This window comes from Vulpes vulpes, chromosome 2 (genome assembly GCF_048418805.1).
Source record: "Vulpes vulpes isolate BD-2025 chromosome 2, VulVul3, whole genome shotgun sequence".
NCBI classification, from domain to species: domain Eukaryota; kingdom Metazoa; phylum Chordata; class Mammalia; order Carnivora; family Canidae; genus Vulpes; species Vulpes vulpes.
The window spans coordinates 154,895,906-154,912,935 of NC_132781.1; the positions used below are offsets into that span (position 1 = coordinate 154,895,906).

The window sequence follows — 17,030 nt, forward strand, 5'->3', positions numbered from 1 at the left end:
AGTTTCTTATATTTTTCAGAAATTTGATAAGGTGCCCATATTACCACTGTCACAGGAAACTTAAATGTGTTCTAATCACTTGTAGTTCTAACACATTCTTGCATTTTAATTTTTTATTATTTATTTATTTATTAATCTTTGTAAAAAAAAAAATCTTTGTATTTGAGTGTGGTTGATACACAGTGTCACATCAGTTTCAGGAGTCCAACACAGTGATTCAACAGGTTTGAACATCATGCTGTGCTCAGCCCATTAGTGCATTTTTAAAATAAGAGCTTTATTGTAGCGAGGAAATAGATGGTAGAAGAGGTTCTAAGTACTTAATAGAAGTACTAGGACAATGACACAGCACTGTAGGGTGGTAAGTGAATGATGGCTGCTTTTATTTATTTATTTATTTTTAAAATTGTATTTATTTATTTGACAGAGAGAGTGAGCACACATACACAAGCAGGGGGAGTGGCAGGCAAAGGGAGAGGGAGGAGGAGGCTCCCCACTGAGCAGGAAGTCCAATGAGGGGCTCCATCCCAGGACACTGGGATCTTGACCTGAGCTGAAGGCAGATTCTTAACCAGCTGAGCCACCCAGGTACCCTGCTGGCCACCTTTATAGATCTTTTTTTTTTTAATTTTTATTTATTTATCATAGTCACACAGAAAGAGAGAGAGAGAGAGGCAGAGACATAGGCAGAGGGAGAAGCAGGCTCCATGCACCGGGAGCCCGACGTGGGATTCGATCCCGGGTCCCCAGGATCGCGCCCTGGGCCAAAGGCAGGCGCCAAACTGCTGCGCCACCCAGGGATCCCACACTTTATAGATCTTAAGAGAAAATAGAATCTTATAACACTTTTATACTAGAATAGTGGTGTTGCTGTGAACGTTATTGATTTCTGGTGCTTTGCATCTCTTAATTTCTTGGAGTGTGTTGCCAATATCTCTCGTAAATGTTAACATTTCAGTGATAGATCGTCAAGCAGAGAAGATTGAGCATTGCCACTGTGGGAAAGTCAAGTGAGGAACAGACAGTGCAGGTGAAAAGGATTGGTTGGACCGTACCATCATTCATTCAGTCCTTCCTTTGTTAGTAAATGACAGGAGTTCTGGAGGAAGGAAAGATGTGTGAAACAGAGCTCACCTGTCCACGAAAGGTTAACTGCTATGGACACTGAATCATGCTCCTCTTGTTAACAACTAAAACCCACACTCACATGGAACAACTGGTTTTAGACACAAGGCAGCTCCGTTTGGCAGTTCCTGAGAGAAGGAAAACAAGGGAGAGCTCTGCAAGTGCTGGAACTTTAGTGCTGGGGGCAGTTTCCAGGCCACGGTTCAGGGGGGAGTGGTGGCAAACAAAGCCCAGCTTTCTGGGTTGGGGAGATAGAAATCAGAGTTCAGGGAGCCCAGAGAGGTTGGAATTTATAGGATAGGATGCTGCAGAGGACGGACTTGCACAGATAAAGTTCAGAAATAGGAATAAGGTTCTCCTCAAGTGTTTGACTGATTGGCAATGAATGACCGTGACAGGGAGATGCTACTAGACAACCACTAGAATGCCTAAAATGAACAAGTGTTGGTCAGGACGTGTAGCAGTTGGAACAATATACTGCTATAGGCAGCAACGTGGAAGATCTGCAAAGCTTTGTGCTCTGTGAGAAAAGACAGAGAATGGTATATGATTGCATATACATATGTTCTAGAAAAGGCAACTGTGGTGACAAAAAACAAAGCAGTGGTTGCTAGATGTCAGGGTTGGGAGGGTATCGACGGGAGAGAAACACAGGAAACTCTTTGGGATGATGGATATATTTCTGTCTTAATTGAGATGGTATTTGACACAATTGTAAGCATCTGCCAAAACGTAAAATTGTGCACTTAGAACTAACGAATTGCATTGTATGTCAGTTATCTCGATAAGGATAAATTTATAAAATTCAGGTCTTCATCAGCTCTGTAAGCAGCATCAACAATGAATGAATACTAACCAGAATTCCTGTTCCAGGCAGTGCAATGTGCTTGGGAGTCAGGGTCACAGATGTAGGTAAATCTCAAGTTCTACCGGCAAGATTACTCAGCCTATATTCTACAGATAGAACAGAACCCAATCAACATAGTAACAGGAATGTGAGATGATCCCTACAAATGCTGTATCTTGTTGTTTCAGGTGCTTAAAAGAACATGTAATAGAATTTTTCATCAAACAAATGGAACATACCGCAGAACTTTGCTAAGATGGACAATTCGACACATGAAGCCCAACACCGTGGCAAAAAAAAATCCAGCCATGCCAACAAATTACAGAGAGGTCTTGTGAATTTATTAACAGATATCTTTGAGGGGAGGAGAGAGCTCTTGACGTGTGTTCTTTTTGGCACATAAGAACACAGTTTAGAGGAATATAGCAAATCCTGGGTCATACCCACAAGGCCATCCTTAAGACATATCAGATAGATTGCTTTGGTGGCTCCTCAATGCTTCTAGAGTGATGACTGGGAAGAAACTATGAAAAGAAAGCACGAGGAGGGAAGGAGGAGGAAATCTGTTCATCACACTTGGTATTTCCATGTATCTGGTGAGAATCTCAGTCCTCACACTTAGATGTGTGAAGAGATCTTACATTCTCTATTCCTAAAATTAATGCAAGCCAGCCCCCCACACATGCTCTGTTGGGTTGTTGGCAAGTTTAACTCTGGCCATTATGGGCACAAATCCTATGTCCTCCTGAACTTTTTCAGTAGAAAGAAGTGATGTGCTGGCTGGGGGGACTGGGGGAGGGGGGGAGGGAGGGAGGGAGCACTCAGGAGATGAAAGCTCCATTGTCCCAGCCCACAGGCTCTCCTCAGTTGTGTGAGTATGCACTAATTCTAGACCACATCTGGGGTTTAGGAATCATTGCTAGGGCTGGAAACCTCATTCCAAGATCCTTACTCCACTGCTTTTTCTTTCTTTTGCGGTATTTCCACCTCCCTGGTGGCACTTCTAGAGTCCCTGCTGATCTCCAACCTAGACCCAGAACTTTCTTCCTTCCTCCCATCCTTTGATTTTGTACTCTCAGCTTTTCTTTAATACTTTTTAAAATCGAAGCATAATACGTATTCAGAAAAAGTACACAAATCATAATTAGACAGCTTTCTTAATATTCACAATGAAAATACAAGCTATAGAATCACTCTCTCAGTCTAAGAAAATAGAATCGCAGCAAGATCCCTAAAGCCCTGTCTTGTCACTTCCCTTCTCCGTGCAAGTAAACACGACAGCTATCCTGACTTCTAATATCATTAATTACTTTAGCCTGTTATTGAACTTAAAAAAAAAAAAGATTTATTTATTTATTTTAGCGAGACAGAGTGTGCACATCTGAGTGGTGGGAAGGGTGGGACAGAGGGAGCGAGAATCCCAAGCAGACTCCCCACTGAGCCCATGGGGGAGTGGAGGTGGGCTTTATTTCAGAACCCTAAGATCCTGATCTGAGCCTAAATCAAGAGTCAGATGCTAAATCCACTGAGCCACCCAGGCACCCCTTGTTTGTTTTTGAGCTTCATATCGATCCGAATCCTACAATATGAACTTTATTTTCTCAGCCTTTTCCACTCATGTTTGAGAGCTTTAACTCCAAGTTTCATGTATCAGTTAATGTTTCATTTTTGTCGCTACCAAGTTTTTCTTTGTCGGAATACACTGCCACTTATTTATCCATTCTCCTGTTGAAGGACTTTTGGGTTGTTTCTAGTCTGCCGCTACCCTGAATAAAAGCTTTTCAAACTAGGCTCGAACAGTTTTGGGGACATATATGTATGTATGTCATCTCTACTTCAGAGAAGAATTTCTGGGTCCGAGGATGTGTTAATGATCAGCTTGGTTGATACTGCCATTTTTCCAAAGTGCTTTTTGCCAATTTTACTTGGTTAAAAGCAAGATATGAGAATCCACATAATCAACAATGTCTTTTGCACAAAAGAGTTTTAATTTGTATTACTCTTTGATCAATGAGATTGAGCAATTTTTCACATGTTGGTTGACCTTTAGAATATTCTCTTAGGAGGAGTGATTGTTCAAGTTTTTTGCCTGTTTTATTAAATTGGATTTTTCTTATTTTTAAGAGTTCTTTAAACCATTCTAGAAATGAGTCAGTTTGTCGGCTACAGAGAGAGTGAATACCTTCTTTCAGTCTGTGACTTTTCTTTCTGCTCTTAATGATGTGCTACTCAACAGAAGGTCTTACTATAACCCAATTTGTCAATCCTTTCTATTTTAGTTACTCTGTATGTCTGTCCTATTTGAGAAATATTTACCCACCCCATATAATTTCTTCTAGAAATTGCATTATTTTACCTTTTGTGTCTAGACCTATAATTCAGTTGAAATTGTTTCTGTGTATGGTATGAGGTGAATGCACAAGTTTGGTGTTTTCAGTATCTGTAACCAAGTGACCCAGTACCATTGATTGAAAGGCCATTCTTTTTCTACTACTCTGGTGTTCTGCCTTTGTCATAAATCAAGTGTCTGTGTATTTGCAGAGCTGCTTCTGGATTCTTTATTCAGCTCAAATAGTATACTATACTATGCGATACTATACTATACTTTATTCAGTCTTTTCTTTCTTCTTAGAATCAACTTATTAATGTGCTAAAAATAAAAAAAATCCTTGCTGTCATTTTGATTTAGATTGCATTGATTCCAGTAATCAATTTAGGGATAATTTACATCTCTATAATATTGAGTTCTCCCATGCATGTGCATCTCTTTTATTTAAATATTCTTAATTTTTCTCAAGAATGTTTTACAGATCTCTATGTAGAGCTCATGTGTATCTTCTTTATGTCTGTCTAGGTATTTGATTTTTATGCTGTTATAAGTGGCAATATTTTAATTTCCTTTTCTAATTGTATCCTGGTATAGAAATAAGACGAATTTACTTTTGTATATTGATCTTGATTCTAATGACCTTACTAAATTCAGCTAATCCCCTCATAGATCATCTATAGATTCTTAACTTTTTCAATGTGTAATCTTATCATTTGTAGATAATGACAGCTTTATTTCTTCCTTTCTGATCCATACATTTTAATTTATTTTTCTTGCCTTGTACTGGTTAAAGTCCTTCAGGACAATATTAAGAAAAGTGACAACAGTCTCCTGGTTTATCTCTCTTAGGAGAAAGCTTTTAATATTTCATTATCCAGTATCATGTTTGCTATGGACTTTTGTCATGGATAGCTTTTATCAGATTAGGGAAATTTGCTTCTATTCCTAATTGGCTAGGGTTTTTTTGTTTAATCCTAAAAGGACATTAGATTTTATGAAATACTTTTTCTATCTACTTAACAGATACTTCACCAAAAAAAAAAAAGATATGCAGATGGGAAATAGCATATGAAGAGATGCTCAGCATCATTAGTTATTAGCAAAATGCAAATGAAAACCACAATGAAATACCACTACACAGCCCATGGGATGGCTGAACTGAAAAAGACTGCCCCCTATTGATGACGACATGCAGGACCAGTAACTCTCAGTGAAGACAGAGGCACAACTTTGGAGAAGAATTTGGCAATTTCTCTCAGAGTTAGACATTTGATCCAGCCATTCCTCTCCTGACTATTTACCCAACAGAAATGAAAACATATGTCGACTCAGAAGACTTATAGTGGAATGTAGATAACAGCTTTTATTTGCAATACCCGCAAACTGGAAACAACTCAAATTTCCATCAGCAATGTCACATTTCTATATAATGAAAATACTATTCAGCAATAAAATCAGTGAAGCATTGACACTTCAACAACATGATGAATCTCAAAATAATTATGCTGAAAGAAGCCAGACAAAAATGAATACATACTACATGATTCCATTCTGCATCTACTGAGATGATCATACGGTTTTTTGTTTTTTGTTTTTAGTTGGTCAATATAGTGAATGACATTGACTTTCAAACATTAATCTAGCTTTGCAATACTGAGATAAACTCAACTTGGTCATGATGTATTACCTTTATGTATTGTTGGATTTAATTTACTAAAATTTTTCTAAGAATTTCTGCATGTGCCTTTATGAGGGTTATTGATCTGCAGTGGTTCCTCCCACCCCCACCATGACTTTGATTTTAGTATCAGAGTGATGCTGGCCTTCTGGAATGGATTGGGTAATGTCTTATCCTCTTCAATCTTCTGCGATAGATTATAAAAAATTAATAGGTAGAGTGTTCTATAAATGTCAACTAGGTCAAGTTAGGTAATAGCATTGCTCAAGTCATGTATTTTAATTTTATTTTTAAGTAATCTCTACACCCAACTTGGGGCTCAGACTCACAGCCCCAAAATCAAGAGTTGCATGCTCTTACCCACTGACCTAGCCAGGTGCCCCCAAGTCTTATATATTTTTGCTGATCTTCTATCTACTTATTTAAATTATTGAAGGAGGAACTTTTAAATCTGATTATAGTTGTGGAGTATTCTATTTCTTCTTGTAGTACTATCAGCTTTTACTTCATGTATTTTTAGTTCCTTGTTATTGGGTGTAGCAGCATTTAGGCCTGGTATATTCTCTTGAGGAACTGACCCCTTTATGATTACAAAATGACTCTCTTTATTGCAGGTAATATTTCTTACTCTGAAATCTGCTTTGCCCGATATTAATATCTAGGTTTCTTCTGTGTAGTGTTAACATAGTATATCTTTTCCCATTCTTTTATTTTTAACCTATTTCTGGAGTTATATCTAAAGTGTATACATATATATTTTTAAGATTTTATTTATTTTAGAGAGAGAGAGAGAATGCGAGTGGGGGGGGCGAGGAACAGAGGGAGAGGGACAAGCAGAGGGATAGGGACAAGCAGAGGGAGAGGGACAAGCACACTGAGCACAAAGCCTGATGCAGGGCTCGATCCCAGGACCCTGATATCATGACCTGAGCCAAAATCAAGAGTTGGCTGCTTAACCAACTGAGCAACCGAGGCACTCCTAAAGTATGTTTCTTGAGGTATATAATTAGGTCTTCTTCTCTTAACTATTTTGACCATCTCTGTCTTTTGATTGGGATGTTTATTGAACATTGAAATTTAATGTGAATATTGGTACATAGGTTTAAGTTTACCATCTTGGGATTTGCTTACTATTTGTCCTATCTGTTCCTTATTTACTTTTTCTGCCATCTTTTGCATTGAGTATTTTTGTTTGTTTCTGTTTTATTCCATTTGTTGACTTATTAGGAATAACTCTTGGGGGACCTGACTTGCTCAGTTGGTGGAGCATGCAACACTTGATCTCAGGGTAGTGTGTTCATGTTGGGTATAGAGATTACTCTAAAAAAAATTTTGGGGGGAGGTGGGTGGAGGGTGGAGGTGACTGGGGGATGGGCACTGAGGGGGGCACTTGATGGGATGAGCACTGGTGTTATTCTATATGTTGGCAAATTGAACACCAATAAAAAATAAATAAAAAAATAAAAAAATTTTTTTGAAGGAAGGAATAACTTTTGCAGTGTTTTAGAATAACTTTTTTTTTTTTTTTTTTTTTTTTTTTAGAATAACTTTTTGCAGTGTTTTCTGAGTGGCTGCTTTGACCTTTGGCTGAATCAGACCTGCTGCCGGTTTTTATAAATTAATTTTGGTTTTGATTGTTTGTCTTCTCTTTATGAATTGCATTTTTTCTTCTTCACATGCCTATTAATCCTTAATTGGATACCACATATTTTGCATTTTATTTGTTGGGTGCTGAGTCCTTTTGTAGTCCCGCAAAGTCCTGTGCTTTGTTTTGGGAGTTAAATTACTTGGAAATAGTTGGATTTTTTCAAGTCTTGCTGTTAAGTGTTGTTAGCTGGAAGCAGGGCAGCATTTAGCCTAGCATTTTGCTGTCTGTGAGGTGAAACTCTCTGCATACTCTATGTTCTAGGAATTATAAAGCTTTCTACTCTGATGAGTGGAAATAGGAGTTATGCCTATACTGATATTCAGGTGTTTTTGTTCAACTTATTTCTTTCAGTTGATTTTTTGCCCAGCCTTGGGTAGTTTTGTCACATGCATCTACTGATCAATACTCAGGAAACCAGTGTAGTCTCCAGAGCTCTTTCTCTGTGTAGCTCCCTTCTCTGGTTTTCTGCTTTGTGAACTTTAGAAACCTGGTTTTTCTGGGCTTCCAGATTCATTTCCTCAGCTCAAGAAGACTGCCAGGCTCCCCGTGGTCTCCTCCTTCCTGTGATGTGGCTTGGAAACTTCTCCAGGCAGCAAGCTGTGGGCAATCTTATTGCTGACCCATTTGCTTCCCATTTCTCAGGGATCCATCTTTTGTTGCTTGATGTCCAGTATCTGGAAAACCATTAGTTTCATATATTTTGCCCCTGTCTAACTTCTGTTTCCACAGCTAGGAGGGCAAATCCAGTCCCACTTTGGTTGGAAATGAAAATTCAGTTATCCAGAGTGGTTGTTGTGGGTTATTTTTTAAAACTTATTTTTCTGGTTGTCTTCCTCGAGAGGGTGGCTTTCATGCATATTGTTCTACCACAGCCAGAAGCCAAAGTGTTTGATCTTCCTTTGAGTCAGGAAACTTTTCTCCTTCCCCAAGGAGATGGCTTTCCTTTTACCTTAAAAAAACAAACAAACAAAAAACAGAGGCCCCCTTTCTTTGCTGTTTTTTTCTGCAATCTCTTCCAGTGGACTTTTAGAAACAAAAACTAGGAAGACTTGCATGTGATGCTTTCTGATTTGCTCTCTCTCATTCCCCTTAAAGAAAAAATACAGAGCCATCCACCTACTAAATGTGGGTGGGAAGAGAAGGGAGGAAAGGAGTGAATATACCATATGTTTATCTCTCACATGTTTTCTAGCCCAACATTTATTCTGCTTCTTTGACTTCATCTTCAATCTGAGCAAATTGGGCAAGATTGCCACCTCCCCATTATTTCATGCATTGGTCTGTGTTGGGGAGGTCCTACTCTGGGTCAGACTCAGGAAGAAGTAGCACAGCTTGGAGCTTAAGGGCTGGGGCTCATTAGACCAGCTGTGTTCAAACCCTGGGTGTTTCATTTCAGAGCGGTGTGGTTTAGATGTGTAACTAAGCCTCAGTTTCCTCGTCTGTAAAGCTTGTTCATAATAGCACCTCCTGAGGGGGTCCCTGTTGGCATAGGGTTTCCCTGTCTGAAAAGCAGTTTTGTGTTTCCAAAAATTCAGAGACTAAGAAATGGGCCTTAAAGATAGTTTCTATGCAATGTCACCCCCACATCCTGCCACCTTTCTTTCCCTTATCTCTCTTTTTTCAACTTTTGCACACATTTTCTCTTTGAGGGTTCCCACTTGGGTGTTGAGATGATATGGCTCCATGTTGTGCACATCCTGCAGAGGCAGGATGGACCCCTACCCAAAATTTGGCTTGAATGTCAAGACCAGTGATGCCACATACTCAAAAAGAGGATATGAGAAGGTTTATTACTCACATAATAAGGCTTTCTGGGGGGAGCAGGGGAGGCTTCCCAATCTGGCTCCAGAATGGCTGGAAAGAGGGGAAGGGAGACACACTTGGGGTTTTATTGTGGTTAGGAGGTGGGGTTGGAATGAGGAAAAGGGATTGTATGGTTTGATCTTCTGGTACCAAAGAGAAGAGCCTCCAGGGCTCATCAGTTTACCCAATGTGGGGCAGGAGGGGAAGAGGAAAGACTAAGACTTTAGAGCTGTCAGCATCCAACATCAAGACATGGAGTCAGATTCTATTACACTCTCAGGTGGGAGTTTGTGATTCACCTGCTGTGCAGAGAGTTGATACCTGTGGAGACTTAAGAATTAGCCCAATGTGTGAGGCCTTCTCTCAGATGCAGGGAGGGGGAGGAGGAAAGCAGGGAATTTATATATCATTGATACATCACAACCCAGACATCTATAATTTTAAGTTGATTTGCTACCTGATCCCCTTATGCTTTTTACCCCGCGTTTGCACAAAGCAAAAACGTAAATTTACACTCGTCTTGCACAGTGCCAGGACAGCAAGCCCGTTTGGGATTTCCCTAACCTCTTTGGATTTTATGGCGCTTTGCTGAGGTGTGAGTCTGGGCTGAGGATGAACACCCATCTCCTCTTCCTGGCTGCTCTAGAATGGTTTTGTGTCCCCTTTTGCATGGCAAGACTGTCTTCCCCGTCAGATCCCTCCTCTTCCCTGGGACAATATACTTCAGTGATGTGACCAAGTCTCACTAGTTTAAGGGTTGAGGCGGGAGTGCCAGGGTGTGGGGAATACCCAATAAATTACAAAGAGGGAAAGAAAGTAAAGAGAACATTTTTTAAAAAGTAAGTTTCATGTTTATCTCCTGTCAAAAGACAACTTTCTCTTCTTTTCCATTTAAAATAAAACTTTAAGGGGCGCCTGGCTAGCTCAGTCGGTGGAGCGTGAGACTCTTGATCTCGCAGTTGTGAGTTCAAGCCCTGTGTTGGTGTGGAGATTACCTAAAAATAAAATCTTGAAAAAAATAACAAAACAAAATAAAACAAAACTTTAAAATGCTCTCTGTTTTCTGGATTTGTCAATTCTCCATGCTAATTTTTATTTTGTTTCTATCGTTTAGGTTTTACTGCCGCATATCCAACACAATCCTCCATTCCTTTTAAAAGCCAGACTTCAACAATTCTAGAATCAGAAAAAAAGGGATTCAACAGTCAAGCCAAGAGATTTTATTATAAAAAGGTAATGACATCGAAACTCTTTTAGTCTGGCTTTGAGCCTCGGGGAGACAGGCTCACAAGTCGGGCTGGTGCAGTTATCACTGGGACCAGTAGAGGGCAGTGTCACCCAAGGAGCCACAGCCTCCTCCCCACTTGGGTGCTCTGAATCCTAAGAGTGAGTTGGGAAGGTATTAGATCCAGGGAGAACAGCGTCTGGACTTAGGGTGCCACTTTGAATGCCAAAAAACTATTTTTAAGAAGAAATGTATTTTAAAATTTATTATAAAAATATAAAATTCAAAAATTGCTGGTATATGAAGTAAAAATCCTTTTCACACCCCTCCCCACCCCCACCCCCAGTTTCACTTCTCTGGACAGGAGAAGAGATATAAGGTTTTCTTCAAATAACACACTAGGAAAAACAAGAGAGTCAAATTAATTCTAAATGACCTCTGTGATGAAGGCCCCCCTCCTCTTTTTAAAAAAGTTCCTTTAACCTCCTTCCTTATTACTGATCTTGTTTTTCCTCCACCTTTACCCTCTTCCCCACATATTTCTGCATCCCTTTTCCTCTTTGATCTGGAAAATTCTACTTGGCTTCTGATCCTCAGGCAGCTTGGCCTTTCACTGGCTGAAGGCCCAAGGGTCTGACCTTCTCTCTCTCACCAGCAGGGGGCTGAAGCACCTCACAGTCATCCTCAGTCTTTTAACATCTTCCTTCCTTTATTCATTTAACCAAGATCTTTAGAATAACATCCTTTTGAAGGAGTCATCATCTCGGCTATCTTTGTCTGCATTCTGAAAGTGGTTTTGATCCCATAACCTACCAAGATGGTAGAGAGGGAAGGAGGAGATGTAGGTGCTGAAGGCAAGTGAGTAAGACAGGACTTGGGAGGGCTGTTGCTCAGCAAGCCCCTTTGCCCCTCGGCCTGTTCCTGCTTTGTAAACAAGAGTGCTGAATGAGAGAATGTTTAAGTTCCTTTCACTTCTGACATTTTAGGATTCTGAGAAAGCAAATAATAAAGAATATAGTGTGTGTGTAGATGCATGCGCACACACACATTTTTAATTACTTGAAGGTTTTCCCCAAAGATGATAAATAAGATATTTGCTCAGGAGCCTTCTCTCTTCTCCCTCTAGTTTCTGGGTCTGTTTTAACTGTCCCTCTGTCTCTTGGGTTTGGTGTCGCGTTTGTCAAGCCAGTGATAATATATTGTCCATCTCTAGAACACTTGCAGTCCAGCCTCCAATAAAAGTAATAGCAGCCACAATTTACTGATGCCTTCTCTGTGTGCAGTCACTTTTAGACCACAGCTCTAATCCTCAGAACAATGCTAAAAAGGAAGGGTTTATTATCTTAATTTAACAGGAGAGGAAATTGAGGCTTAGGAAAGTTAAATGACCCACCCAAGGTCATACAGCACAGGGCTTGGCGCATAAGAGACCCGACATAAATATTTGCTGAATCAACATGGAAAGAATTAGACCTCAAACCCAAGTCTAGCTCACTCCAAAGCCTCATGTTCTTTCCACACACAACCACACCCCCTTTTGTGGCCTGCGAAGCCCTACATTTGATTTCTGAAAGTCAGCAGGTATGTTTCTGAATAGGCCTTAGCAAAACAGCCCAAGCTCAAGAGAGGGAAAGATGTCAAGCAATGTGCGTAGGCGCCATTCTACGTGATCTGGTTCTGAAGACTGAAATCCTGAAACCAAAGAGGACATCATTTCGAGTTAGTGTTCTAGCTATTATTGCTCTTCAGAAAGGTTTCTGCTGAAGGAACCAAGGTGGCAGACAGCCAAAGCTACAGGCAGCATCAAATACAGAAAAGAAATCATTCAGAAGTTCGATTCGCACTTTCCACATGTAGTCAGCGTTGGTTTAACAACGTGGAAACTTTCAACTAAGCATTTGAAAGTCTTCTGTAAAGAAGGATGGAGTTTTGTGGCAAGAGCATGGGATCTGTAAATCAGGTCCCTGTGCTCTGCCCTGTTGAAGAGCTGTGCATCCTTAGACTAGTCCCTTGGCTTTTTTTTTTTTTTTAAAGATTTTATTTATTTATTCATGAGAGACACAGAGAGAGGCAGAGACACAGGCAGAGGGAGAAGCAGGCTCCATGTACGGAGCCTGATGTGGGACTCGATCCCAGGACTCCAGGATCAGGCCCTGGGCTGAAGGCGGCACTAAACCGCTGAGCCACTCAGGGATCCCTTGTCTCTTGGCTTTTCAGAACTTCAGCTTCCTCATCTGAAACATCAGAAAAATTTGGGCTATATCATTTTTTAGGTTCGTCAAGCTATGAAAAGAGAGAGAGAGGGAAAACTTTCTTGTCCCATGCTCATTATTCTCATTTTTCTTGAAGGAAACGGACACGGAGAAGTTAAAGATCTTGTTTAACATCACCCAATAATTTAGTGAGGCAATGCAAATTAAAAACAGATTTTAAAACTCTGGTGTTTCACCACCCTTCTTAGAACATTAATCATCCACACCCTGAGCCTGATCTCATAACTTGGTTGTATCCGCACAATAGTTCTGTGACCCATTTAGCACATCTTTAACACAGAGCATCGGCGTCTTGTGCAATGTGCGCTTACCTTATCAGTCTAACCTTGTGGGGAAACACTGCCCAGCTCGCATGCCCTGTATGGATCTGAGTCCTGAGTACAGGGAATCCTTCGTAGAGCTTGGTGTCAGGACTGGCAGTTGGTGCTGCTAGAAACGAAGTCTGCTTCCCTGCACATTTTATGATTATTTCCAGATGTGTGGGTGACTCTGTGTGCATGAGGAGACTTGCCTAATCTGGGACAGAATGTAGCCCAGGAGCCCGATGGACATTTTCTTCCTCCCCCTCCCTCTTTCCCATCTCTCTCTGGACGGTGGCCACTGCTTTCCAAGCTGTGTAATGCTAACAATATCTTCGCATCATTTTAAGAGCAAGGATGTTATAATAGGTAGGCCCTTGCCGGGGATGACGGTTCCATGATTCTAAACCTGACTTATCCCTTCCAGACTTAAATGAATGAATGCTGGTAGCGTGTGGGCACTGTATCTTCTAGATGGGTGCAATTTAAAAATACATGTGACATTTATATGTCGGGCCCAACAGTAAGTCCACCCTCCCACATGGCATATAGGCCTGTGTTTAATTTGTGGTGAACTTGTATGAAGTTAATAATATTTCACTTATTAACTTGGCAAGGCACTGGACCAGGGATATTTTACATGTCCAGGATATTTAAGTGAAAGGAAGTTCAGTCTGCAGGGACTGCCATGTTCAAGGGGATAATTACCCCAAGTGTACACTCAGCTGCGTGTTGGAACCATAGTAGGGCCCTGCCTGACCTTTCTGCCCTGGAAGCCTGATTTCTCCATATCATCACCGGCACACCTCCCTAAGGAGACTGTAGTATATGTTCCTAGAAATAACAAACACTTGGCTGGCACTGACCACATGCCAGGCACCCCTCGAAGACTTTTGCATTTATTAACTCATTTAATCCCCATAATAACCCTGTGGAGTGAGTCTTATCATTATCCCTGATTTCTACATAATGACCCTGAGACAAAGAGGTTTGAGTAGCTTGCACAGCCAGGGTCAGGCAAGAGCAAGGATGGGCTCAGGCAGTAGCTCCTGGTTCCCAGACACTGTTCCCTGTGTCTCCTCGGGACGGAGGCAATGACACCTCCTCTGTGCTCTAACAGCTGCTCCTGTGCCCCTGGCCACCTTCTGCTTGGCCTGATGGTAGTAGGTGTGTACGTTGGGAAGTCCTGGGGTCATCGGTGTGCTTTCCTCACCCTAGCACCCCTCAAAAGTGCACAGAGCAAATGAGCCTCACTCCAGTCTCCACATTCATTGAGTCACGGAACACACCCCATCCGTCGTGCACGTCCATCCCACTCCTAGAACGTGTGAGCTAACAGGTTGTGCTGTGTCTTCACACCTTAGCACAGGCTCTGGACCGCAGGAGCTTGCCATGTGTGTTTGTTAAGTTTTTGCCAATATTCCAGTTGGGGGATTTCAAGGGGCTGCTAATAAGCTGACACCAGATTCGAGCAAGAGGAGGGCTCTGAAAAAAGAGGAGCAGGGGTGCTCTCAGGGGCAATACCCTCAATAACCGGTGCTTCAAAAATGAGGGCTTGACTTCTCTTGTCTATGTTTGTAACCCAGCCTGCCGGGCCAGCTGTGGCCAAAGACCTTGGGCCCATTCTAATCTGGCAGGCGGCCAGTGTCCCCACTGCACTGGCTTCCTCACACTTACCTGAGTGACTCAGAAACAATCTCCTCAAGAAACTGCATCCCATTCTCCTGCTTGTTCCTTAGGGCTCCCAGAGAACTTTCCTTTCTGATGTCCTCCCCCATTCTGAACAAAAATGTGGTGTTTCCCTGCATGGAGGATGCTCCCTCCCTTTTCAGCTGTGATCAGAGGTGTGGGAACTTTGAGGCCAGACAGAAATATATGTGGGGAGGTAGGTGGGTAGAGAAAGCAGGGAGGGGGAAGGGCGTCTTACAAGGAACAAATCTGAGTCTGAGATAGTTTGAACCCGAAGGGCCTCCGTGGTCCTGCATCCCCGGAGTCAGCAGAAGGACCCTTTCTGTGATGGTGTCTCACAGTGAAGCCCACTGGTAGGCCAGGTAGAGGAAACACTGGTGCTCAAAAGTGCTGCCAACCTGCCCCCTCTCCCTGGCTCCCTGGTGGATGCCTGAGATGAGGTCTGAAAACCACAGATCCTGACAGCCACCCCACACACCTCCTTGCAGGTTCACAGATGAGGGGCAGGGGATCCAGTAAGGGGATGTGCCCTGGGGACAGATGCCAGCTCTCCCACAGCAGTCAGTGCTGTCCTCATCACTTTGGCCACGTCAACCTGAGGGAAAGCTTTCTGGTTTCAACGAAGTCAACAAGGTCGATGGACTCATTGTCCAGCCCCTAAAACTAGAGGCATTTGTACAAAAGAAATCGTTCCCTCAAGAGCCCTAAATCTCTGTGTGGTAAAACCAGTGGGTTAGCCATAGCACAAGGGTCTGCTTCCACCTCAGGCACGTCCTCCTCCTGTTAGATACTTCTAAGCCCTTCAGCAGACCCCTGATTTTCATTCATTTTGTGTGCTCCTGAGCAAAGCCAACTTTTCAGCCCCAAAATAGACCGAAGCAAGTTGAAATATCTTTGAAGAGTCAAAAGGCAGCTCTAGTGTGGTCTTTGGTCAATGATCCAACAGAGACTACGTTTCCCAAGCCAAGAAATGGATCAACAAACCACTGATTTGAAAGTATTAATTGAACAGAATTTCTGAAATCAGGGCTAGAACCTTCAGGCTCTATAAATGGCTCCAGGTTACTTCCTGGAGTAACCTGGAGTATATGGGTAACACTTCCTATAACCTATGGACATATCTGGGGTGAGGAGGTACATGCCCTGCTCCCTGTTGCTGCTGCCTCATTGCCTGTCTAACCTATCCCAAGGTTGAGTGAACATAGATCTTTGTTCCACCCGTGGTACCTGCAGAGGCTGCCATTTGGGACTCTAATCCTTCCAAAGGGCCCTCAAAGTGCATTTTAACCAAATGTCACCTAGATGTGTTGGGTCAAAGGGTGGGAGCACATCAACTCGTCCTCCCATGGTCACTCCCACTCTCTCAAGGTCTTTTACCCCATGGGAAGGTTTGGCTCCATCGCAGCTGCCGTGGGCAATGCCAAGAGTAGTGGCCACACACCGGCGCTGCTCTCACCCTTCTGCAGGAATCGTGAATCAAACCCACTCAATCCTCACACTGTGGGGAGGCCTGGGAGACAACAGTATGGGATCCACATGGTCCTCTTGGCACTGGGCAGGCAGTCAGCAGACCTCAGTTAAATAGTTCTCTTCCCTTCTCCCTCCCTACACCCATTTTTGCTTTGTCTGTTTATTTCGTTTTTGCCTTCTGGGGTGGTCTTGGCTAAGAAAACTTGGTTTTGCAGCTAAGTTCACTCCATTTGCAATCACTTGGATTCTTACTCCTGGGATCCACCCTGAGAGGTCTAAACTCACCCAAGTCACAAAAAGTCGTATGAACTGTTACCCAGAAGTGAAAGTTCTGGATTTTTATTGCCCTCCCAGCCAGCCATTCACCAGTTGCAGGAGAAAGCCTGAAGGCTCTGCAGTTGGAAGTCTCCCTCTGAAGAGCTTAAAAACCTACCTGCATGTCGTGGGAAGGCGCTGGTAAACCACCTCTCCTCTCCACAAAGGAAAGTTCTGATTTACAGCATTTGCCAATTTCTGTGGTGTAAATACTCCCACCTTGCTTTCAATCTACCACCAGCAAAATCTCTGACATTCTAACAGTCACCCTCTCAAGCTGCCATGGGCCGGCTCCAGCATAGTGCTGCCTGTTTTCAGAAATATCCTTA

The 17,030-nt window shown here is 42.3% G+C and overlaps 1 protein-coding gene across 13 annotated transcripts in view; it reads left to right on the top strand.

Moving 5' to 3' along the window:
* STPG1 (sperm tail PG-rich repeat containing 1) overlaps positions 1 to 17,030 on the top strand; it is a 50,722-nt gene that overhangs the window by 4,076 nt on the left and 29,616 nt on the right. For 10 of the 13 annotated variants that reach the window (XM_072750803.1, XM_072750796.1, XM_072750804.1 and 7 more), the window contains 2 exons: positions 2,161 to 2,301; positions 10,545 to 10,663. In XM_072750803.1, coding sequence (XP_072606904.1) covers positions 2,229 to 2,301; positions 10,545 to 10,663 — 192 coding nt within the window. In that variant the 5' untranslated portion in view covers positions 2,161 to 2,228. Of the gene's footprint in view, positions 1 to 2,160; positions 2,302 to 2,363; positions 2,569 to 5,324; positions 6,142 to 10,544; positions 10,664 to 17,030 lie in introns of those variants that run through there. The other 3 variants (XM_072750800.1, XM_072750801.1, XM_072750799.1) reach the window with 2 other exon arrangements.